At 34.4% G+C, this 26,654-nt stretch overlaps 1 protein-coding gene across 5 annotated transcripts in view; it reads left to right on the plus strand.

Moving 5' to 3' along the window:
* Nucleotides 1-26,654, plus strand: part of VPS13B (vacuolar protein sorting 13 homolog B) — a 793,535-nt gene that overhangs the window by 397,425 nt on the left and 369,456 nt on the right. For 4 of the 5 annotated variants that reach the window (XM_060128467.1, XM_060128455.1, XM_060128456.1 and 1 more), the window contains exons 26-29: nucleotides 14,359-14,530; nucleotides 15,037-15,151; nucleotides 17,081-17,147; nucleotides 20,690-21,098. In XM_060128467.1, coding sequence (XP_059984450.1) covers nucleotides 14,359-14,530; nucleotides 15,037-15,151; nucleotides 17,081-17,147; nucleotides 20,690-21,098 — 763 coding nt within the window. Of the gene's footprint in view, nucleotides 1-14,358; nucleotides 14,531-15,036; nucleotides 15,152-17,080; nucleotides 17,148-20,689; nucleotides 21,099-26,654 lie in introns of those variants that run through there. The other variant, XM_060128458.1, reaches the window with a different exon arrangement.

The following is a 26,654-nucleotide window of genomic DNA, read 5'->3' on the forward strand; positions in this document are numbered from 1 at the left end:
TACTAAATGAAGGGTGGTATATATACCACAGAGTTCTGTATCAGGATTGAGAATGAAGATGACCATACCTCTCTGGAAGCTAGTGAGTTTAGAAGGTTCGTGAGGAGCTATGGTAGCAGTGTCTGTGTATTACTGTTTCTTTTAGGTCCAAGTATTTTAATCACTTTTAGCAGTTAGTGGGGTAGTTCAGGACAGTAGGGGTTCTGTGAAATGGCAAAAACTGAGACAGTAAATGTATGGTTCCTCAGAAGTATGGAAATGTAGAAGCTGATACAAAAGAGGCTCAGAACCAGAGTGCCTTTGTTATCTTTAGGTTAGTGATTTTTCAGTCTTGTCTGACCCAAAGTTCTCTCCTCTTCCTTCTGATCATAGAAGCCTTTCTTTTCATTTTTAACACCATAACTTCACCCAATGTGCCAGTGCCCCTTTTAATAACAAATGTTTTATAAAGCCCCCTTTACTATCCTGAAATGAAAATAAACATAATATGACCTACATATACATATAATTTCAAAAATATCTAGTATTTTGAATAAAATATAAAGGAGTAAAGGAAATTAATTTAAGGTATAGTAATTATTATTTTAATATATAAATGCTCAGGCATGGTTACATTAGAAGTTGTAATGAAGTAGCCAGGTACATAGAATTACTGTGAGTGTGTCTGCCGCATATAGACTTGTGCAGGTCTTTGTTAAATACCACAAGTTGGTACTGTTGTTGTTGCTGTGATTTCCTGAGGTAATGGCAAACTTGATAAAGTTTAAAACAAAAGTTTTTATTCTTTTCATTTCAGTAGTTGCATTTCTGGAACTCTTAATAAATAAAATCATGCATAAGTGCAAAAATATTGTGTTTAGATTTAAAACAGAATTCAGTTTTATGCTCAAATGTTGACTTATAAACAGGATTTTTACCTACTTCATTGTCTGTAAGATAGTGTTCATTTTTCAGGACAGTCCTATATATCATAGGACCTCTTGATACCCTAACTGCTAACCCTTAAATTCCAGTAGTGACACCCAATCATTGAGTCAACCAAAAATACCCTAATACATTTCTGAAACACTCCATAGAGGCTTACCACTGAGAACTACTGTAATATAATAGAGGTAGAAGTTATGTTTTTGTTTTTGCATAAACACATGCTGGAGTAGATCTATTTGACCCCTGCATAAATAATTTCTGTATCCCTGCTCATTCCAAATCTTAAGAAACACAATGACCTAAGTGATAGGATTACTTTTTTCCCCCCAAATGAAAATCTAGGAATGTGCCCTTATGGAGTCAATGGGACATATCCTTTTAGGGTAAAAACAGTGAATCCTTTCTTGGAGATTATTAATATTGTTAGAATACAAAAGCTCTTGCAGTAAAGAAAACTTTGACTTTCTTCAACGCAGTACTCTCCAAACTCATTTAACCAAAGACCCCTTTATCATAGCCTACATGTTAACATTGCACAAAATACACTTTGTGAAATACTTTGGTAGAGTAATCAAAGCTTGGGGTGATACATTGCTAGACAAAGCTAGTACAAGTGAAATTGATAAATGAAGTTAAATATTGTGGACATTTGGCAGAAAGGAGAGTGTTTCATTAAACAGTTGTTCACTAAGTACTGTATTCATTGGAACGTCAAGATGAAAATGAGTACCTATCTTGGGAGTAGTCTTTTAGAAAGAAATATTTAAGAAAACATTGCAAGCCCAGAAAAGACAGGGCTCATGTGGAATGGTCACACCTGTTTGTCATACATCTAGAGCCTGCCATTCACACAAGTACAGATTGAATGGTGCTTTCTAGAATTGTGTAGTGTCCAACCTATACAGAAGGACATGGTGACCCTGATTATAAGATGTAATAGAGATGAGCATGCCCTGCAATTATAGAGAAATTATTAACAAATTCATTCTATGGGATCTGTAGGTATTTTACAAAGGCAGTAACATATGAGATGGATCTTCAAAAGTGAAAAAGGCATTAGTATCAATTTTGTTTTAGTAGGTATATACAATTAATTTAAACTTAGAATGTTGAGGGTTTTTTTCTGATTGGGTTATAAAGATAAATAATGAAAATGCTTCTAGTGGATTTGTTAGTTTTGTATTAGGTATGGATTTAATCTGATCTGTGTGAAAAAGATCTGAAAGTGAAAGAATCTTAATGCAGAAGATTCACATTAATATTCCAGAAAGACCATATAAAGCAGCTTACATAAGGTAACAGAGTTATGGGGGAAAATGTGGTAAATATTTTCAAAATGTACCCTCTTTTGTTTATGTAGTGTGGTTAAGAAAAGAAAGAGGTGAGTGATTGCTAGCAGTCTGGTATGGATTTGAAACCTACAATCACTTGAGAAGCTTGTTCCCTGAGAAATATCTTAAAATAATTTAGGTTTGTTTTCCATAAAGGGCAGGAAGATTTTTGTGTAGACAATTTTGATATGGTGATCAATGTTAAGACTTTGATTTAACTTTACAAATTAGAAGGTGTTCGTGGATTGAACACTTCATGTTTAATTTCTCTTTTTGCTCTCAAGAAAATATTTATGTGGAGATCAAGATTAACTATGTTTGCATCTGAGTTTAAATTTACCTCTTTGAGAATTAGCCAGTAAATGATGACATCAGAAAATATAGTCATTGTTTTCTCCTTTTTGTATGAATGCTTCATCTATGATTAAATCTGTGGTCGTTTAATTCATCCAGAAGTCAGAATTTGTGCCCAGGCTTTCATTTCCCATTTCCTTTTGTTTATAGTGCTGGTAAAATTGTGTGTAATGACCTTTGTAATTTTTATTCCTTTTGTTTTGAGTTCCAACATGGTAGATATGTTACTGTGATCCTTTGAATTCCATTTAAAAAATGTTTTTCTAATTTTCATGAAGTTTCCTGTATATTTAAATGTGTTACGGACTGAATGGAGATAAAACCGTGTCCTCTTACTGGAGAAACTCCTTAATGAATGGGGCTAGGGAGGACAGTGTGGAGAGGTTATGCATGTATTTTGTTATAATCCATAATAGGCCTTTATGCCTATTTGACTTGGCATTCCCAGGAAGCTCTAGCATCCCTTTGCTCTTGCTAATCATTGACTAATAATCTTCTGATTATAAGAAGACATTCTGTGGACAACACTATCATGTAAGCAACAGAACTGTCTGCATACAAATTTAAATATATGGTATATAATAATCTCTAGGTCCATCCATGTTGCTGCAAATGACATTATTTCATTTTTTTATGGCTGAGTAATATTCCATTGTGTACATACTACATCTTCTTTATCTATTCATCTGTTGATTTAGGTTTCTTCCATGTCTTGGCTATTATAAATAATGCTGCTATGAACATTGGGATGCATGTATCTTTTCAAATTAGAGTTTTCTCCAGAGAAGTGCCCGGGAGTGGGATTGCAGTGAGACCTAGAGATTACCATATTAAGTGAAGTAAGTCAGACAGAGAAAGACAAATATCATATGACATCACTTACATGTGAAATCTAAAAAAAAATGATAGAAATGAACTTATTTACAAAACGGAAATAGACTCACAGAGATAGAAAGCAAACTTATGGTTACTAAAGGGGATAGGGGTGGGGGGGAGATAAATTAGGAGTTTGGGATTAACATCTACACACTACTGTATATAAAATAGTAAACAACAGGGACCTACTGTATAGCACAGGGAACTATACTCAATATCTTGTAATAATCTGTAATGGAAAACTGAGTCTGTAATGACTCAGTTCCCAGTCGTTACCCTGACTTTGTGTTTCCTCTTCATTTCTGACATCTTGAGATTTCCCTTTATTTATTTCAAGTTTAACTGTTATATTAGTTAGAAAAAGATGACATTCTCATAAGGACAAAGGTGTTGACTGGGAAGGGAAACCACAGGAGATAGTACAGTACCTGGAGCTAGTAACGCTGGGATGTTTTTGCCATAAATAGGCTTACGGGCAGGGAGAAGAGGGAATAATACTGACTTCATTCTCCTCCCTCCTTTCTATCTCCTGCCATGTTCCTCATTAGCTGAAAATGACCAGAAACCAGAGGACAAGAATATTTGTACATATTGTTCGCATAGATTAGCCTCCCAGGTAGAGAGGGTATTAATGATTGAAGAGTAGGTCTACAAGACCAAAGAAAAGATATACAGCACTTCAATGTATTAAAACAAATTCTTGTGTTTTATCTAGAATTTCCGTGCTTTTGTAGTAGAAAAGGAAAACATTCATTTCAACTTAGTGTGCCATGTTACTTGAATTTAAATTTCTTTAACATCATTGAGTACTAAGAACTGGTCTTTGGAATCTTTGTTTTTCTCATTCTGCCTTGTACATATTATATTAGATTCTCAATATCATTGGTAACTCTTTTTGCTAAATTTTTTTTATTGTGGTAAAATATAAGTTACATAAAATTTATCATTTCAACCATTTTTATGTGTACAATTTCGTGGCATTAAATGAATAATTTCAGTGTTGCACAGCCATAACAACTATCCATTTCCAAAACTATTTCATCATTTCAAACAAAAACTCTTTTCCCATGAAACAGTGACTCCCCATCCTCCCAACCCCATCCCTGGTAACCTCTACTGTACTTTCTGTCTCTGTGAATTTGCCTATTCTGGGTGTCTCACATAAGAGGAATCATAAGTATTCGTTTAGCTTATTTCATTTAGTATAATGTTTTAGAGATTCATCCAGGTAGTAAGAAGAATGTTTTATACATCATCCATGTATAAGAATTTCAATGCCTTCTATGGCTGAGTGTTACTTCATTTGTGTATATAGCATACTTTTTTTATCCATTGATCTGTTGATGGACGTCTGGGTTATTTGCTCCTTTTGGCTATTACGAATAACGCTACTATGAACATTGGTGAATAAAGGTTGATTAACTCTTAATGAAGTAATTTTTCCCTGAAGATATTATATGTATTTTATATGACCTGTGCCTGACAAACCATTTCAAAACTAATACCAGAAATGCTATTTTAATTTTTCTTTACCTGTTGAAATATTGGGTTGGCCAAAAAGTTTGTTTGGGTTTTTCCATAAGATATTATAAAAAACCCGAAAAAACTTTTTGGCCAGCTCTATATGTTGATAACTGAGTTATTTGGTATAGAAATTAGGGGGTAGAGGAAAGTGAATGCAGAATCATTAAATATACTTTATTTAGTACTGATTTTCTTACTCAGAAGAGCACATTTCTGTCATTTTAATGAGATTTGCTTAGTACCAGCATGAATGGTATAGAATTAAAATGGCATTTAATATTATCCCTAACTGTATTCAAGCGTATTTCAAAGTTTTGCCAAAAAATGTGGTACTAAAGGGAAAAAAGTGAAAATTAGAAGTCATTTATTTAGTTTCCCTAGTAACCTTGCAAACAGAAAAATAGAATGCTAGTAATTTATTTTCTCTAAGGTGTATTTTTTTTTTTCTCCTGGGGAAAACTAGCTAAATTCTGTGTGCTGCTTCCCACTTTTTGTCATAGACTCTCTACTTTGTCAGCTTTAAGAATTGCCTTCCTCTGACTTTGGTATAATAATTTTGCAGAGCTTGACAAGTGAGAAAGATGTTTCTCTTAATTCCATCAATTAACAGCTATACTATTGAAAGGGATTGTTGGAAGATCATTTACTAGAAAATTGAGATGCAGTGAATTGAAGTTAGTGTCACACAAAGTAGGGACGGTCCAGCTCATCTGAGTGTGATTCTAAGTTAATGGAATCTATAGAAGTCACTTTGGAATCAGACAACTTGAGTTTTTAATCTCTGCAGTTTATGATCACATTATTTAACCTCTGTGATTTAGTTTCATTATCTCTAAAAGTGGGGATAATGTTAATATTCATCTCAATATGTTAGTACAAATATTAACTGAGTATGTATAGTTTGTCCATATACTCTATGAATGTGGCTCATTCCTCTATTTGTATTTTCTTTAATTTCAATAAGATTTTAGTTTTCTTTTTAGAAATCTTGACCATTTTGTTATAGGAGTACACTTATTTGGCACTTTTATTTAGCACTTTTATTCAGTTGATACGATTATGTATTCAGTACTTGTTTCTTCTTTATTCCTTTAAGGTGACTAGTAACTTTGGTTGATTTTCAAATATTAAGCTGATCTTGTGTTTCTGGAACAAACCCAGCTTAGATGTAATATATTTTCCTTTTCATATCTTGCTGGATTGTGTTTGCTAATATTTTATTTAGGGTTTTGGTATCATAGTCATGAGTGATACTGGCCTTTTACTTTTCTTTTACATAATATCTTTGTTGTATTTTGGTATCATGATCACACTGTCTTCACAAAATGATATGGGAAGTGTTCCCTCTTGTTTTATTATCTAGAAAAATATGTTTTGTGCGGAAATTCTCACAGTCACTGTATATTCCCATGATAATCAACAAGGTAATCCTAATTGAAAAGGCACTTGTGTGTAACACATACCTCATTCCAAACTGGGTCTTAGTTTAGGCATTCTTTGCATATAGAAGAAGTTTTAACTTAGAAGATTGTTAGAAAAGAGGTAAGGACTGGATAGACAAAATACACTAATGTCATCATAATAAAGGGAATATAGGCAAGCATCTTGTTCCAGGTTCCCAACTCCAACAATGGTATTGCTGTATTCCTAGAAAATGAATTTTATACTACTCATTATTGATAAAGTAATACTTAATGGTAAAATAAAGATGTTTTATGGCATTCTGGTAGCCCAGGCTGTATAAAATGAAACTAATAAACATAGTTTTTATAGATGCTAAACAAATACACTGTCTTTTGATACTGTGCAATTATGACTTTATGTCCCAGTTAATGTTTTTATGTCAAATGTTTTATTCTGGTAAAATATACACAACATAAAATTACCTTTTTAAACCATTTTTAAGAGTACCCTTCTGTGACATTAAGTACATTCACATTGTTGTGCAACCATCACCGTCAACCATCTCCAAAACTTTTAAAATTTTTCCCAGCTGAAATGTGGTACCTGTTAAACAATAACTTCCCATTTTAACATTAAGTCTTCCGATCCATGGACATGGGACATTTCTCCATTTGTTTGTGTCTTCTTTTATTTCTATTAGCAATATTTTATAGTCTTTCACTTCCTTGGTTAAGTTTATTCCTAAGTATTCTATTCTTTTTGATGCTATTATAAACAGAATTGTTTTATTAATTTCCTTTTCTGATTGTTCACTGTTATTGTGCAAAAACACAGATGTGGGTTTGTATCTTGCTGAATTCATTTATTAGTTCTAAAATTTTTTGTTGTTGAATCTTTAGCATTTTCTACATATAAGGTCATGCTGTCTGCAAACAGAGATCATTTTGCTTTTTTCCCTTTCCAATTTTGTTGCTTTTAACTTCTTTTTCTTGCCTAATTGCTGTGGCTAAGACTTCCAGTAATATGTTGAATAAATATTTCACTTAACTTTTTAAATATTAGGCAATATTTTCAAGTTGAACATAATTTTCTTTTTTGATAATAATTTTCTGTTAAGGAAACCTTCTAGCATGTTTCAGCACTAACAGATTTTGTTCAAATAGCAAAAGACGTATTGAAAATTTGACACTGTTACTTTTTCTGTTCCCACGTTAGTTGTACTTTTATACTATTCTTTTCATCTGAAATAAGTGATAAGTCAAACATTATGGGTTGGACGTAAAATGATTTACACTGAGAGGTTTATATTGGTTCAGAAGTAACAGTGTTAAATAATGATTATACTGTTTCAGTGCCATACTGGATGTGAACTATAAATTTTCTATTATCACCCGTCACCTATTATCTTTATCATCATAGGATAACCCTAATTTGAGCAACCAGTACCTACTCTGTACCAAGCAACAGTGCTTGGTACAGAGTAGGTTTTAAACACATTGTTCTTTAATATATGGATGTTAAACAATTTGGGAAGTCAACTCAGTTTGACGAAATTAAATCTGATTTATTATAGTACGGGGCATAGAGATGTATATATTCATTGTCACTACAAATATATTTTCATATGAATTCATAAAAGCATATATTGAGTTTATTTTTTCTGTTTGTTTTTATGTCTTTTGTTGTTTTAAACATAATTCTTTTATATTATTTATCAGATCTGTTATCTGAATTTCTTGAGAGTCTAATCCTACTGTTGTATTCTTAACCCTTGCTCTTAGTAGACTGTTTCTTTATGTGTTATGTGCTCTTCTATTGGGAGTTCTTCACTAGTGCGACTTTATGAGACTCTTGCATAGTGTATGAGGGCCTGTTCCCCAATAGGGATTTTCTGTGTTTCCTTCTCTGAGGGACTCCAAGGGCCATCACTAGCCTGGGACCCCTTTACTGTTAATTTCGTAGCTAGATGTTTCTTGAAACATTTCGGTAGTATGAAATCAAGCCCTCAAACCTACATGTAACCCAGAGATGTGTTTAAAAAGTCTCAAGGGTAACGTTTTTCCACTACTTAGGCTAAGATAGATATTTTTTCTTGGGTTTATTGTTGTTTTTCTAATTTCTTAAATTGGATACTTAGCTTAATAATATTCAGCTTTTAAAAGAAATTAAGCATTTTAGTCCTTTATCTTTAGCAGAATTTATAATATTTAACTTCGGGGATGGATATGTGTATACACCTAATATATAGGTACACTGGGAAATTTAGCCCATCACTGCATTGCTGCTTCCCAGAGAAAATTCTGTATTACGTAGAAGGGTGAGCAAAAATTTTGGTATAAAACAAGATGTCTCTGGCACGCTAATTCTTACCATGGACCCAAAGTAAGGCTTAACCTGTACACTTGTAGAACATATTTCACTGTATTTCAGCTAGTTAAGGTTGTCAAAAATTTGTGTTCAGGGAGATGTTCAGGAAAGTGAAACACTATATAATCATGTTCATTGAAATATTTATGCCATTTTGCTTACAAGATAGCCCAACAATAAAAACTGCCTTTGAAAGTGCTAACATTTTGATGATTTGTTTTAATAACAAGTAAACAAAGCAAATAGATACACAATACACAAATACATACACATTCACATATTTCCCTTATAAGGTTAAGTACATAAACTGTTAAATCTTTTTTTTTTTTTTTTTTTTTTGCGGTATGCGGGCCTCTCACTGTTGTGGCTTCTCCCACTGCGGAGCACAGGCTCCGGAAGCACAGGCTCAGCGGCCATGGCTCACGGGCCCAGCCGCTCCGCGGCATGTGGGATCCTCCCGGACCGGGTCACGAACCCGTGTCCCCTGCGTCGGCAGGTGGACTCTCAACCACTGCGCCACCAGGGAAGCCCTGTTAAGTCTTTTGGAAGCTGTTCTAATTATATAAAATGTTATTTTGAACTTCTGGATTTTCAGTACTTTCCATAAAGGTGATGTAGGAAGGACAATTATTATGGATAGCTATATTGTGTTGATGAAATTAAATCCCTCCAATTAAGTTGTGATTTTAGGCAAACCATTAAGCATTTTTTCATTTTAACTTCTTGTATATATGTATAATGTCTTTGATAATGTCATCCTTATTCACAGCATTTTAAAGAAATAATTTTAAAGCTTTAGAAAAATCTAAAATGATGAATGAATGCTAGATTTATAACTCAACCTAAGGTAAAAATTGACAGATTAACCAACAATGTTGGGAGGTTAGAGGGTCATGGCAAAACTCGAATTGCATATTTTATTGATTCTGGAATTAAAATTACTTCAGCAGCCTAGTTCTCAAAAAAATCCAGTATGAGCTGTATTGTATAGCATGGAATATTGCCAGTATTTTATAATAACTTTAAATGCAGTGTAATCTATAAAATATTGAATCACTCTATTGTACACCTGAAATTAATATAGTATTGTAAATCAACTATACTTCAATTATAAATATATATATTTCCAGAAAACAATCCAGCATGAAGTGGTTCATTTCTTAGTCCCCAGTAATTATTTAAAATGCATTTATTTTCAGTTAAATCCAAAGTGAAAATTTGGGGGGAAAAAATGAATGAAGGTGGTCAAAAGGTACAAATTTCCAGTTATAAAATAAATAAGCCCTAGTGTTGTATGCCATGGTGACTGAAGTTAATAATACTGTATTGTGTATTTGAAAGTTGCTAAGAGAGTAGTAGATCTTAAAATTTCTCATCACAAGAAAAAACAATTTATGACTGTGTGACAATGGATGTTAACTAGACTTACTATGATCATTTCACAATATATATAAATATCGAATCATTATGTTTTATACCTGAAACTATTATAATATTATATGTCAGTTGTATCTCAAAAAAAAAAAGTGAAGTTGTTTGGCATCAACTGCTATAGCAAAACTATTGTCAGTTTTTCAGGGATTTAAGTGCAGTTAACCTAAGCAGCAATCTACCTCAAATTATTATTCTAGACAACCTTTTAGAAAGTAAGTTTAGTTTGAACTTTTTTACTCAGTTGATATTTTAAGGATGTCTCATAATAGTTTTAAATCTCTTCCTCAAAATAGACTTATTTCATTAAATATTTATCTTTAAATGATTTTATCTTCAACGTTTAGGGAGAAACTTTTATTCAAAATGTAGAAATCTTAGCATTTAGATTATCATCTAATTAATTGAGTAGCTGTTGAAAGAACATACATATATAATACATATATCAAAGCAGGTTATTGTTTAGCCTTCACATATGAATCAACACAATATTTTGTTGTCATGCTTTTCTTATTTCAAAATAATCATGCTGGAAAATGTCTGTAATTTCTCAATTATTGGCTTATTTTTTTATGCAGATAGTTTTATTACATAAATATAACCTATTTATCTGAGGTCACCTTACATTTGTTGTGCTTATTTATATTATGTATCTGTATATTTAAATTTCCAATTAATATTTGCATTCCAAAAGTCCATAAAATTTAAAAACACTATTTAAGCTATTTGTTGCTGAGTTGGGTAAGAACTATTATTTTTAAATTATTTCGACAATAAAGAATTCACCATAAATGAATCTAGTTTAAAAAAGTATGCTCTTAACAGTTGCTTGTGTTAAGTAGAAGAGAAGTATTTGCTTATATGATCCTTGGATGACTTATACTTTAAACTACGAGTAATTCTTTTTATGTTGACATGTTGATAAGGAGCAGTATACTTTTCAGTGGATATAGCTCTAGCTTCCTGAATATCGATCTCAGTGGTGGTAGAAGGGGAAATATGAGTGGCAGGCTTAAGTAGTGAGCTTAAAAACAGTTATTCGTTTTTCCCACCCTTCACATTGAAATGGTGAGAGCAAAGGTAGTGGAAACCACAGCAGTCCACTTGTTATCGTTGACTTAAGTACAAACAGCAGTGGAAGTGTTTAGACCTTTGGGAAGTTTTGTGATTGAAAAAGAATGCTGGAGTTATTTTGATAAGGGAGAGTAGCAGTGTGGCCAAAAGTATGATCATCCCTGAGCTCTGAAGCAGGCCAAGGATGAAGGGCTGAAGTGTTTGCTCTTCCAGATGAACAAAGATAAATTCAGCTAGCATAATAAACTCAGTATTTTGGTCAGTTTGCGACAAAATGGTGAAAGAATTGAACTGTATATTTTAGACCTTGGCTAAAGAGGTGTGGGAAAATAGTTCAGCGTCTCCAATTCTGGCTCAATTTTTGCTATAGATTTAGAAATAGAGCAGAAAATTAATGCACAAACATATTTAACAATACCGCACCAAGTGTTGTAAATCCAAAATGAAAATTGAAACTGCATGAAGAAGGAGAGTAAAACTTTTTCTCAGGAGTGCTTGCTTATTAAATTTGAAGCCACAGTTTTCTTAGCATTCCTACTAAGTATACTTAATAGTGTTAAAAATCAAGGTTTCATTGATTTGAGATGGTCTTTTCCCTACAATTTCCATTCTTGGGATTATAATGTTCTTCTAAGTGTTGGAGGGAGAATTTAATTTATGAATTCTTCTGCTCTAAGACCCAATCCATAGAGAAAGGCATACTGACTACATTATGCTGTCTTTTATTGAATTTGACTTTCTAAAATGTATCTTTTTCTGGGATTAGTTTGTGCTTTTCATTAGATGTGTTACTTTAGACAGCTAACCAGAAACCTGAATTTTTATATAGCTTCTCAAATTCTAGGAATTTCAATTTTAGCAGATTTAGGGCCACTTAGTTTTGGAAAAGCATTTAGATGAAAACATCACGCGCAGTGAGCTTTCTGCTTTGCTTGGTGTAATTGGAACAAAGAATGGCTATACTGTCTTCAATGCATCATGCTGCCTATCAAACTAAGCTTAAGTACATATAACTAATATTTAAATATATATACATCTTTTTTTTTAAACATCTTTATTGGGGTATAATTGCTTTACAATGGTGTGTTAGTTTCTGCTTTATAACAAAATGAATCAGTTATACATATTCATATGTTCCCATATCTCTTCCCTCTTGCGTCTCCCTCCCTCCCACCCTCCCTATCCCACCCCTCCAGGTGGTCACAAAGCACCGAGCTGATCTCCCTGTGCTATGCAGCTGCTTCCCACTAGCTATCTATTTTACATTTGGTAGTGTATATATGTCCATGCCTCTCTCTCACTTTGTCACAGCTTACCCTTCCCCCTCCCCGTATCCTCAAGTCCATTCTCCAGTGGGTCTGTGTCTTTATTCCTGTCTTACCCCTAGGTTCTTCATGACATTTTTTTTTCCTTAAATTCCATATATATGTGTTAGCATACAGTATTTGTCTTTCTTTTTCTGAGTTACTTCACTCTGTATGACAGACTCGAGGTCTATCCACCTCATTACAAATAGCTCAATTTCATTTCTTTTTATGGCTGAGTAATATTCCATTGTATATATGTGCCACATCTTCTTTATCCATTCATCCGATGATGGGCACTTAGGTTGTTTCCATCTCCTGGCTATTGTAAATAGAGCTGCAATGAACATTTTGGTACGTGAATGTATATATACATCTTTTAAAAAAGTAAGCATGCTCTGGTGTATTTGATCAGTTCACAGAGAATGAGTTTAGGTTCTGGAGTTTTTTTGAAGGTTTTAGATGGACAGCAAAGTTGGGATTTAAAAAACCCAAATACTTGGTAGCTAATCCTAAAAGAACAGAATACATGAGTGAGTGATCACTATCTCTGGCACCATCTCTTCCTGCCTTTGAGACTGAAGCTGTTCATCTTCAAACCAGGATTTATTTTCACCAGCTGAAAAGATTAAAAAACAACCCAACAGACCTTTTACAGAAAGTTTATTAGTACCAAATTTAGGACCTTATACATATCCAGAATTCAGTATGTATTTGTTGAACTGAATAAGCTTATGCTCTGATGAAGGTTTGGGGCCAGCATGTATGGCAGGTTCTCTGGAGCTGCAAGATTCCCTTCTTCTGGGCTGAGGTCTGTAATCCAAGGGTTATATTCTTGGGCTTCAGCTGCCTCTTATTGGGCTGGAGATACACTCTGAAGTACATCAAATTACAAAATAATACCATCTCAAATGTGCAAAACATTGAATATTAACCTGGGAAAATTTCTTGAGCTAAGAGGTATTTATCAAAAACCTGCTCATTTTACTTACATTTTGTTTCATTGTTATCATTTTTATTGTACCTTTCTGTAGGATATGTATAAATTGCCGAATATATTTCTGTAAAGATAACCATAACACACACACACACACACACACACACACACACACACACACACACTCATGCTCTGTACCTCTAATTAAGAGACTTTTAACCATATAAATCATTTAAAAAATCTGTTGTCGAATCTGCTTTTAAATGTCTCCTTAATATTAAAATATGTGAGGCATGATGAATGTTTTGCTGTTTCTTAAATTATGGTGATTATGCTGTGTTTTACTATGGTTATTATATATTCATACATAAATACACCATAGCAGGGATAGACAAACTTTTTCCATAAATGACAAGATAGTAAATATTGTAGGCTTTGTGGATCATAGCAGCTCTAAAGCATCTACTTAACTCTGCTAATCAGTAGTCATAGGCAATAGATAAATGAGTGGATGTGGCTGTGAGGTAGTAAGACTTTATTTCCAAAAATAGAGCCCAGTTTGACCCTTGGCTATAGCTACTCTATAAGGAAATACTCATTGGTATGATCCTAGCTCATTTAGAGGAACTGGAATGGCATGCATGTACACTGTAACTATGAAAACCGTATGATTAGTGTATGCTTATATTACTGGCATTATATATAAACATTTTTATGATTTGCATTATCATATATGATAAGTTATAAGCAGTAATTGCAGATTTTAAATTATATATTTTTAGTTATTTTTATTTATGTTACAAAGTATTGTTGTTATTCCTCATCCCAGGGAGATTCTGTACAAGCAGTTGATGATTCACCATTCTCCGATTCTGTTACCTTGGAACAAACTACAAGTAATATTGGTGGATCCAGTGGTCGTGTTAGTCTGTGGATGCAGTGGGTGCTCCCCAAAATTACTATAAAGCTCTTTGCTCCAGATCCTGAAAATAAAGGCACAGGTACAGGATTACTTTTCTACTGAAAAGATAAAATATTAAACACTATTTTTAGAAGAAATTGGAGACTTAGTTTTATTTATCATTGGCATTTAAATCAATCATTAAGTCTAACTCAAGTGATTTCTATTAGTAATACTAACATGTTGCCTATAATACCTAAATTTTGTCTTATTTGTATTAAAATTCACTTCAAAAGCCATGAGGTAATTTCTTCATTGGTCATATCACTAAATGTATTGCAAAGACTGTTGACTGATATTAGATGTAGCACTTCATACATTAACTGGGATTTCCCCTGTTTTGAAATAAGCATCGTATCTTAATTTTGAGGCCTATACTGATATTAATTTTCCTTATTATTTTAGAATCTTATGTGGTTAATGAACAGAAAGTCTTAGTCCCTCTGTAGATGTCAAGGATATACATGCTAACATTAAATGTAAATAGAAAGTTTTAATATTGATTGTGAACCCTATACTGATATTAATATTTGCTTCTTATTGCAGAACTTTGTATGGTCAGTGAACTAGAAGATCTCAGTGCTTCCATAGATGTCCAGGATGTGTACACCAAAGTGAAATGTAAAATAGAAAGTTTCAATATTGATCACTATAGAAGCAGGTAATTAATGAATAATGAATATGGGAAAAGCTATATTTTCCTTGAACAAAGTCTATAAAAGAATTTTTATATTTTAATTTGATTCCTTAATTTTTAAAAAAATACTGTACATATTCCCAAAGATGGTTCTTAAAAGATATATTGGTTAATTTTACTTGGTATTCATTCATATATGGAATATAATAAAGTTTTGCTTTCTAAGAAGGCAAATCTGTTCATAAATATCCACACTGCCATATTAAATGAAATAAGCTGCTTTTACTAATCACCTCACAATTTGTTATGCATGTTGTATATTTGCCAAGATGTCTGGGACACAGTTAATGGCTCTGGTTTTTGATGAATACTCCTCATCCATTCCCTATACCATAGATTGAAATGGAGCAGCATCTCATGTTCCTTACAACTTTGAGTACTTTTCTTATCTCACAGATGATTAATGAACATGTGGTGGATGTTCCTAGAATCACATTTTTCCTTCCTAATAAATTTCTACCAAAAGTAGATTATAAGTAAATATGATTTGTTTATAATAATAAGTAATGGTAGTAAAAAAGTAATGTTTTAGATATTTTCATAAAGATATATAGCAATTTTATTATTAATTTTTCCAAAATAAAAATACGAATGCTTTTAGGAGGTTTTTTTTGTTTTATAACACTACCCTGGAATTGAGTTTTTTTTAACTGAAATGTAATTCACATACCATAAAACTCACACATGCTTTTGTAAAATTATTTTTTAAACAGCATCGTATTTTCTACTTCATAGTATTTTGGCAAAGAAACAGCCTTACAGTCCTTTTTTTCCTGGATTCATAATATTTATTCATTCAGCAATTAAGTGTCTGCAGAAGTACACATGTTTCTGTACCTTTATTGATGCATTATATACTCTAAAAGCCGAAGTGTTTTTTGTTGTTGTTGCGGTACGCGGGCCTCTCACTGTTGTGGCCTCTCCCGTTGCGGAGCACAGGCTCCGACGCGCAGGCTCAGCGGCCATGGCTCACGGGCCCAGCTGCTCCACGGCATGTGGGATCTTCCCGGACCGGGGCACGAACCCGTGTCCCCTGCATCAGCAGGCAGACTCTCAACCACTGTGCCACCAGGGAAGCCCCGAAGTCTTTTTTATTTAACGGGTTTCTAATTCTGCATTAAAAACATTCGAACTTTCATTCTTTATTATACATATCATATTGTTCATGTAAACAGCTCTCAACTCTGTCACAGCCAAAAAATTATGTCATAACTGTGATGGTCAAAATATTTTGTTGGGTTTATATTAAGACCTGTCATAATAGTATTATTTTACCAAGTGTATGATAATTGTTTTTGTTGTAGTAACAGTGAATCATTAATTGATTTTTGATAATGGAATGGTTAGCTCTTCAGTTTCTTCTGAATGGTATATCTCTATATCAAAATGATCCTAGCAAGTGATACATGAATTTTATTTTATTGCTGAAATCATTTCTTGATTATGTGAATATTACAATTTATGTTCTAGATTATCAATGATTTTACTGTTAAATTTATGTAAGTTTTAAATATTTAGATAATTTATTCATTCATTTAATCAAAATATTTACTGAATGTATATTATGTCCCAAGCACTATGCTAAGCACTAGGAATATAGTGTTTAACAAAAATAGACATAAACCATGTCCTTATGGACCTTAGAGTCTCATGGGTGAGAAAGAAAAATAACCTTCGTAAATATAGAATTTATCATTAAGACAAATGCTTCTCTGAAGAACTACCAGGGTGTGGTGCTAATGTAAATTGTTCTATTGATTGCATTGTCAGATCCACGTTTTAGTTCAGTGTAGTGTTGTTTACATCAGAACTACTTGTAATAGTTATATATGCTCAATTTTTTTAACTCAGAAAAATTGAAGAGAACAGATAAGGTGAACTTATGTTTTCCAGGCCAGGGGAAGGTTGGCAGTCAGGACATTTTGAAGGAGTATTTCTACAGTGCAAAGAAAAACCTGTGGTGAGACTCATTTAGTAATTATGATTTTTAAAAAATATATTATAAACTGTTTTTCTTTGTTCTTTCATGCAACGGGACTAATGGTTACAAGAATTAGAGCTCAGTAAATTGTTTTTGACCTTTTCTTCCAATATTACATTATAAAATAAAACTATTACTTCCTTTAAGCTGCTTGTGTTTTGTATCCATTTTCCTGTTAGAGCAATTAAGTAAATTTTTCAATAACACAAAGGTAGGATTGCTTTTATTAATATACTTTACCATTAATGTATTATTATGTTGACCTTTTAGAAGTTTTTCCTATTCATAAGTGAGTTCATGTTGGATTGTTCTTTATTATAAATTAAAAGTAGTCATTTACATTAAAAGCAACTATTTTTTGTTTACTTCCATTAACAATGCTTTTGCAGAAGATGGTCCAGGCAGAGGCCATACCTAGCAGTGGCTCAAACCTAAACCTATGCAAACTTGAGCAGAATTAAAACTATCCAGATTTTTTTGCTTATGGCTTTTATTGCTTTTTGTCTTTTCACCTTCTTTGCTCCTGTCCATCACCTCAAGCCTTGGGGAAGAGTGTTGGTCTCTGGGGCAATGTGGAGGTGTCTTCCTTTCCTGTACTGACAAGCTGAACAGACGCACCTTGTTGGTTCGACCCATCAGCAAGCAGGACCCTTTCAGTAATTGCTCTGGCTTCTTTCCTTCTGTAAGAAATCATTTTTAAATTATGCTACAGAACTCCCATTAACAGGAACCCAGAGAAGGAATTGAACTATCCATAGAGTCAACTCTTGATTTTCATCTTCCTCTGTATCATTCACTTTGTAAATGAACTATAATGTATTCTTAAATCATAGACTGGTTTTCACTATAATTTGTTTCTGGGTTACTTGAATATGCTATTTGTCATTCTGGTTTTGTGAATATAAACTACTTTTACCATCAGCATTAGAAAATCAAAGTAGGATGTTGAATATGCTTGTTAAATTATACATGTATTGAATGATCAAGAGTTGACCATACTGCTTTTGTCATTCCTTTTATGATTCTTCCTTACATTGCTTTTTTTCCCTATTATTATACCATTTCCTTCTCAGAACTAACTCCAGGTACCTTATTTGGTGCCTGTTATATCTGGACAAGGCTGTACGTCTGTCATGTACTGGACGGAAGATGAACGGTAGACTGTATATCAGTGGGTTTTAGAAGTTTAGAACCTTCTTTTCCCTAGTGGTACAAAATATCTGAATATGTTATTAAGCAAGTTCTTTTAAGTGACATTTTTAAAGTCAATAAAAATGCATGTAACTTTTAAATGTTAAGAGCAGATTATCACAATGGTAATAGCAGTTTTCTTAAGAAACTATTAAATCAGTGCAAACATTATTAGACATTTTCTTAGCATGTGTAAACTAGTATTTCTTTCCTTCCCCTTTTCTGTAGCTCAAAAGGAATTTAAGACATATATCTTTAAAAAGAGTGTAAAAATTAGCCAAATATTTTAAATAATTGCGTTCTTAGATCTAGCGTTTAACATTGTATTTGCATAGCAAATACTAGTTTCTGATTTTGAATTTTTTCTAGTCTAGTCTGGAAAATTTTTTATGTTAATGGAAGCTCTGTTTATATTTATTTTCTTCTCTTCAATTGTTCATTAGCATCCATGAGGAACTTTCTTTATTTTAACATGTATTCATGAAAGAAAACCAAAATTATTGTTAATGCCCCTTTTTTGAGTTTTTTAAAATTAATTTTTATTGGAGTATAGTTGCTTTACAGTGTTAGCTTCTACTGCACAGCAAAATGAATCAGCCATACATATACATATATCCCCTCCCTTTTGGATTTCACTCCCATTTAAGATACCATGTTAATGCCCTTTAAAATTTTATCAATTTTTCTAAATTTTTAAATTTTCTTAACATTTCAGTAATCATCATTGCTTTCTAACTTTTCACTTTAAATAGTATAAAATATTGATTATTACTACATGAAAAGTAATATTTATATTATCTCAACTCCAGTTAGTATTCGTTCATTCTTTAATTTTTCCTGCCTTTTATTAGGGGAGTTAGGGATATAGCAGTTCAACACACTTGCTCTCATGGGTGTTGACCTTTCAAGAGTACCTACATTCAATATGTTTAAAAATATCTTTCCCAAATCAAAACATTTATACATTGAAACACTTTTTATACTATTTCCAGGATTCAAATGTTGCCATTAATTAAGATTTGAGGTGGGTTATTTAGATTAATGGTTGATTCTACCCCTCCCCACCCTAATTCCTGGTTGAGACACCTAGAGATACTGTTGCTGTGGCCTCTTCCATTGGGGCCATACCACAGCACCCTTCTCCATCCACTGTTGCCTGCAATCTAGCATCATAGCGATAAGACTGGGATCACTTTTTCTTGTTTTACTGTATTTCCTTTGATTTTGAGTGTAGAAAGCAAAAAGAAAGGGAAGTTAGATACGAGGCAGTGAGAAAGTTGGAAATAGTAAAAAATGCTTTAAGGGCAGGACAATTATATGAAAAGTGATTATATTGCATATTCATGTAATGCCTGCTTTCCAAGTTTTTTTTAATGGGGAGAAAATTAACTTTGAGAAAAAAACATATGCAAAGTTAAATTTTATCTCACCTTTCTTCATTATAAAGTCCAGGTTAAAAACAAAAGTAACAGTAAAAAGTGAATTTCATACTATTTTCTTTTCATTAGGTGATAGGCAACAAAATGAGAGGAAGAAAATGGAAGTAGAAGAGGTTTACTAGTGATGGGATAACAGGCTCAAACACATTGCTGCTTTGCTACTTCTAACTTTTTTCTTTTTTATGTGAATGTATTTCCTTCTTGTTCTTCTTCCTCGGTTCACTTCCTCTCTTAACATCACTCTTTGGACTCTAATACCTAAAAATCTTCATCAGGCCTTGGGAAGAGGGGTTGGGAATGTGGAATATAACAACTTAAGTCTAATTTTATTTTGAGTAATATGCAAATTAGAATTTTATGTACATTAATTGGTTCAGGAAAACTATTGGTTCCATTTCACAAATGGAAATACATAACATGGTATTTCAATTTCGCGTGCGTAGAAAACCCCTCTCTGACCCAAATTATGACGGCATATTACTACTCTTAATGAAAAATTATCAAGAATGAAAAGATAAATCTAGATACGATCTGTTCTAAATTCTGAACGTTACAGAAAAAGTAGAAATTATAGAAACAAGCACAAAGAGGTTAATTACCTCACTCAAGATCTAGAACTACAATTCAGGATTCCTAACTTCAAGTTCAGTCATTTTGTCTTAGAGGCTTTTGCCCTGTTTATGGAATTGATCAGTAATGTGCTCATTAAGAAGTATGCTTTTATTTTTTTATTTGTAATAAACAGCTGACCAGTCATGAAAAAAAAAGTGTGGACGTGATAAAAGATTAAAGTATCAACCGAGATTGTTTTCTGCTTTCAAATAGTTTGTTTTGTGTTTTTTTCCCCTTTTTTTAATAAACATGTATTGTGATTTCCTTTTTCTGGAACAGACAACTGCAAAACTTCTAGATGGCTCTCATCAGCAGCATGGATTTCTCTCTTTGACATATACAAAAGCTGTAACAAAAAATGTTCGCCACAAGTTAACATCAAGAAATGAGCGAAGAAGTTTTCATAAGTTACCTGAAAGTTTAACAGATGGTTCCCCTCATTTTCTTCATGAAATACTTCTTTCAGCACAAGCCTTTGATATTGTCCTTTGTTTTCCTTTACTTAATGCCATTGCAAGTATATTTCAAGCAAAACTACCAAGGACCCAAAAAGAGAAAAGAAAATCTCCTGGTCAGCCCATGAGGACCCATACGCTGACTTCACGCAATTTACCTTTGATTTATATCAACACAAGTGTAATCAGAATTTTTGTTCCAAAAACAGAAGAAATGCAGCCAAGTATTGAAGGTATGTTTTCAGAATTTTTTTTTTTGCTCTGATTTTCAATAACCTACATCTAAGGACTTTAGTTTTTCTTTTTGTAATATGGTAGCAGGTTGTAGGTTGCAGTTTGGTGTATTTTAAAAAGAGTAAATATGTTATAGTCACTTTACAACTAAATCTTTAGGAGTTATATCAAAATATAATTACTAGAGTAAGTAATTGCTACTAATTACTAGAGTAAGAAATATGAGATTTTTTTTCTTTAGGTCTTTTGCTAGTAAAGCTTATACTTTCAGTTGTTTTGTTAAACTCAAATGTTGTGTTCTATATACCTAAGAGAATTAAAAATTGCTTTAAAAAATTAGCAAACACACCACACACTGCATTAATGGCATAAATTATATTGACAATCTTGTGCAGCCTTCACCACTGTCTATTTCCAAAATGTTTTCATCACCCCAAACTGTAACTCTATACCTTATATATTAAGCCGTAACTCCCCCTTGGTAACCTCTAATTTACTTTCTGTCTCTCTGAATTTTCCTCTTCTAGATATTTCATAAAAGTTGAATCACAGAATATTTGTCCTTTTGTGTCTGGCTTATTTCACTTAGCATAATGTTTTCCGGGTCCATTCGTGTTGTAGCATGTATCACAGTTTCATTTCTTTTTATGCCCGAATAATATCTATTGTGTAGATACACCCCATTTTGTTTATCCAGTCTCTATCAGATACTTAGGTTGTTTCCACTGTTGGGTTGGCTATTGTGAGTAATGCTACTATATACAAACGTCTGTTTGAGCCCATTTTTAATTCTTTTGGATATATACCTAGGAGTGAAATTGCTGGCTTATATGTAGTTCTTTGTTTAGGATTCTGTGTTTTTGAGTAACCATCAATCTGCTTGGAAGCCCTTTTGACTAGGACAGGATTTATGGTATTTTCTGAACAATACTGATGTGCAGGCATAGTTGAGTCAACGGGAAGAGCAATGGGAGCTCCCTCTTAGTAGGGGTGGTAGTACCTGTGTGCTGAGCACCTTCACAATGAGACACAGGTCAGCAGTTTCCGTGGTTAACTCTAGCTTCATTTTTATGTCATACTCAGTGGTGGTTTATTGAAACAGGTTCTTGTGTTTCATTGATTTGTGTAGATGTCTGAAGGAATACAGATCTGGCTATTTGAGAAAAGGGTGGGAAAGGAACAGCTTTATTTCCCTTGTGTGTGCATTTGTTTTGTTTGTTTGTCATTTGTTGGCTTATTGTTTTATGACCAATTAGTTATGTTTCATGACTAATACTATATATCACACAGTTTTGTTGATGTTGGTTTAAATTTCCCATTTGGCTGCTATAACTAGGAGAATCTCCAATTGATTGTAATTGCAAGAAAATTTCTAAACTCTTGCTATTTTATTTTTAAAGCTGCTTTTTTCTTTTTTTTTTTTTTGGTGGTGCTTGTGGTGGGATTTTTAAGGTATAAGTTCAAAATTCTGATCCCTAAGCACCTGCTAAGCAGGTAACCTTGAATAAGAGTATGCGGTGAGGCTGTGGGTGGGATCTTGTTATAGCCATCTTTGGAAAATATGGTCTGCCACATTTCTCTGTGGACTTTTGGTTAATTTTAATCCTTTGCTTGTGTGAATACTTTTTGTAATAAACACCTTTTTAGTGGCATTTTTCATGACTTGGGTGAGTATATATAAAATAAATTCCTAGCAAAAGGATTGCTAGATCAAAGGGTATAAATATCTTCAAAATATTAAGGGATGTCAAAATGCCCCCCTAAATGGCTGTAGCAGTGTATACTGTTTCCACACTGTCATTCTAACAGAGGTTTATGAAACTTTTTGGTCTTTTCTCAGTCTCATTAATGAAAAGTACACTTTTTTTCTAAGGAGTTGCTCATCTTCATCATTTGTTAAGAGCTTTTTGTGTTAAGCCTTTTGTTTGACCTACATTGTATTGCATATGTCTTTTCATTTTTGGGGTGTTTTTGCCGTGTGTGTGTGTGTGTGTGTGTGTGTGTGTGTGTGTGTGTGTGTGTCTCTCTAGGTATATATCTATATTTATATCTACATGTACATATCTTTACTTGTACCTGTTCTCATATCTATTTACCTGAGATGTTATGAATTGCCAAACTATGTGGCTATCCACAAAAAAGTATATAAAAATGCATGCCAAAAATTCAAAGGTTTTGACATATTATGTTAGATTTTTTTGACACGTTATCTTTCGGCATTGCTACTCTTAATTCAAATGGTCATAATATTTTTATCAGATTAATTAAACCAAATGTAAATTATGTCTTACTGAGTGTGATAGCATACTAAAATGCTCCTATATCATACTTCTCAGCAGGAACTATTTTATAAAACTATCTCCAAGCAATTTGTGCCTGTTGATCAGAGATGATTGGTAAACTAGATGCAACTACATTTCCCATTAATATACATAATCATTAGGTTACACATTTATTGAACCTTCTCTCTGTCTTCAACTGCAAGTATGACAATAACTAATAAAACCTTTTGTTGATGGCTTTGTGTAGGGTTGTCAGTATAATTCTGGCTTTATAAAACTTGAGACTTCAGATGTTTTATTATGTAGAGTTTATATTGAGAATCTTAAAGGAAAAGTTGAAGTCTCTAAAATGCTTTTATTTTATGTTGAATTTAAGGAAACTTAGTTATGATCAACAGTCTGACTTTGTCTGACAATTACATGAAAATTCTGCTCCTTATTTAAGCTTTTGGTTACTTACACAAGCTCATAATTTCAGAGTTCATAGCCTTTTCATTTTCAATACATACTCTTGCCTCAAGAAAAGATAAAATCTTTCGACTCATGTTTCATTTTACAGTAAATGTAAAAGTTTATAATAGTTCATCTTAAAATTCATTTAACAATAAGAAAATTATATTTAACATTCTAATATTTAAAGAAGTGATATTGAAAGTCTGGTTTTCGACTTGAATATTGCTTGCTTTATGTGCAGTTATCAAGATTCTGAATCTACAGGTGTTTGGCTTCCAGCTAGAGCTACTTATTTCATAACAGAGGACTGAGTTTTAGATCTAATGAGTCTTCTAGAGTGAGTAGTTCCTCATGAGACTTAATTTTTAAAAATACAGTTAAAGCAAAGAAGGAAGGCATTCATTTTCGTGTTGAAAATGCTTCTAGAGGGAACATTTCCTCATTTGGTCCAACTAGTAAATGCAGGTGAAGTAAACGAAAAAAGAGAAGCTTTGAGGTGGAGTCAAGATGGCTGTGTGGGAAGACGCGGAGTTAGCATCTCCCCACAACCAGGGTGCCTGCTGGCTGCCAGTGGAGGACTCTGATGCCCAAGGGGATGGGAGGAACCCCAGATTGAACCATTAGCACACAGGGGGACTGAGAGGGGAGGAGAAGTGGAGGCCAGAAAGGATCGGCACCCCTGAGGCTGGGGAGGTCATAAGAGGCAGGTGGGAGGGACTCTCCAGGAAGAGCGGGAGAGGAGTGGAGGGCAATTGCCTGGCCCACTTGGGCCAGGGAGCCTGCTGAGCGCCCAAGCCGGTTCCCCCCACTCCAAAGCCCCATCCAGGCCATGTGGGTCCTTGGGTCATAGGAGGGAGGCTGGGGAGATCAGGAGAGGCAGGTGGGAGGGGCCCTGTGGGAGGAGCAGGAGAGGAGCAGAGGGTATTTGCCCCGCCCACTCAGGCCAGGGAAGCCTGCTGAGCTCCCAGGCAGATCCCCTGCCCTCCAAAGCCCCCTCCAGGTCATGTGGGTACTGGGGGCATAGGAAGGAGGCAGAGGGGAGAACAGGAGAGGCAGGTGGGAGGGGCCTTTGGGAAGGAGCGGGAGAGGAGCAGAGGGCGATTGCCCCACCCATTCAGGCACGGGGAGCCTGTTGAGCTCCCAGGCTGATACCCTGCCCTCCAAGCCCCCTCCAGGCTGTGTGGGTCCTTGGGGGCATAGGAGGGAGGCCGGGGAGATCAGGAGAGGCAGGCGGGAGGGGCCCTCCCAGACCCCAGACCAGAGGAGCAGGAGAGGAGAGGAGCGTGTTTGCCCTGCCCGTTGGAGCTCAGGAAGCCTGCTGGGCTCCCAGGTGAGGTCCGCTGCCCTCTGAGACCAGGGGTGGAGGGCATGCCTGGGCCTCTTCTGTTTCTTGAGCCTAAACCCCACCCCCCACGGACCCCATGGCCTTTTCCTGCCCTGTGGTCCTGAGCATTGGCCCCACCCACTGCCCAAACCTCGCCCTGGCTTAGGCCCCGCCTTCCACAGCCAAGGCCTTCCCACACACACACACACTGTTTTTTTCCCCCCTCTTCCTCTTTCTTCCTAATGTGGTACTGATGTACCTTCCGGTTGTTGATTCATCTATATTTTTATTTTTATATACTTTCTAACATATCTGTCAGTTTCCTAGTCTAAATTTATTTTTTACCTTGTTATTCTCTCTTTTTTTTTGGCCACCCCATGTGGCTTGCAGGATCTTGGTTCGCGAGCCCGGGGTCAGGCGGAAGCTCCTGTGGTGGGAGCTCCAGGTCCAAACCACTGGGCTAACAGAGAACCTAAGACCCCAGGGAATATTCATTAGAGTGAGGTCTCAGAGAGGTCCTCATCTCAGCACCAAGACCCAGCTCTACCCAACAGCCTACAAACTCCAGTGTTGGAAGCTTCATGCCAAACAACCAATAAAAGAGAAACACAATCCCACTCATTAAAAAAAAAAAAAGAGAGACAGCAAAAAATATGTCACAGATAAAGGAGCAAGGTACAAGACCTACAAGACCAAATAAATGAGAGGATATAGGCAATCTACCTGGAAAAGAATTCAGAGTAATGAGAAAGATGATACAGAATCTCGGAAATAGAATGGAAATATAGATTGAGAGAATACAAGAAATGTTTAACAAAGATCTAGAAGAACTAAAGAACAAACAAAGAGAGATGAACAACAAAATAACTGAAATGAAAAATACACTAGAGGAATCAATAACAAAATAACCAAGGCAGAAGAATGAATAAATGAGCTGGAAGACAAAATGGTGGAAATAACTGCCAAGGAGCAGAATAAAGAAAAAAGAATGAAAAGAATTGAAGACTATCACAGAGACCTCTGGGACAATGCTAAACGCACCAACATATGAATTCTAGGAGTTCCAGAAGAAGAAGAGAAAAAGAAAGGGTCTGAGAAAATATTTGAAGAGATTATAGTGGAAAACTTCTCTAACATGGGAAAGGACATAGTCACCCAAATCCAGGAAGCACAGCAAGTTCCATACAGGATAAACCCGAGGAAAAACACAAAAAGACACATATTAAATAAACTAACAAAAATTAAATTCAAATAAGAAATATTAAAAGCATCAAGAGAAAAACAAAAAAATAGCATACAAAGGAATCCGCATAAGGTTATCAGCTGATTTTTCAGTGGATACTCTGCAGGCCAGAAGGGAGTGGCAGGATATATTTAAAGAGATGAAAGAGAAAAACCTACAAGCAAGATTACCCAGCAAGGATCATTCAGATTCAATGGAGAAGTCAAAAGCTTTTCAGACAAGCAAAAGCTATGAGAATTTGGCACCACCAAAC

Source organism: Lagenorhynchus albirostris, chromosome 17 (genome assembly GCF_949774975.1).
Source record: "Lagenorhynchus albirostris chromosome 17, mLagAlb1.1, whole genome shotgun sequence".
Taxonomy (NCBI): domain Eukaryota; kingdom Metazoa; phylum Chordata; class Mammalia; order Artiodactyla; family Delphinidae; genus Lagenorhynchus; species Lagenorhynchus albirostris.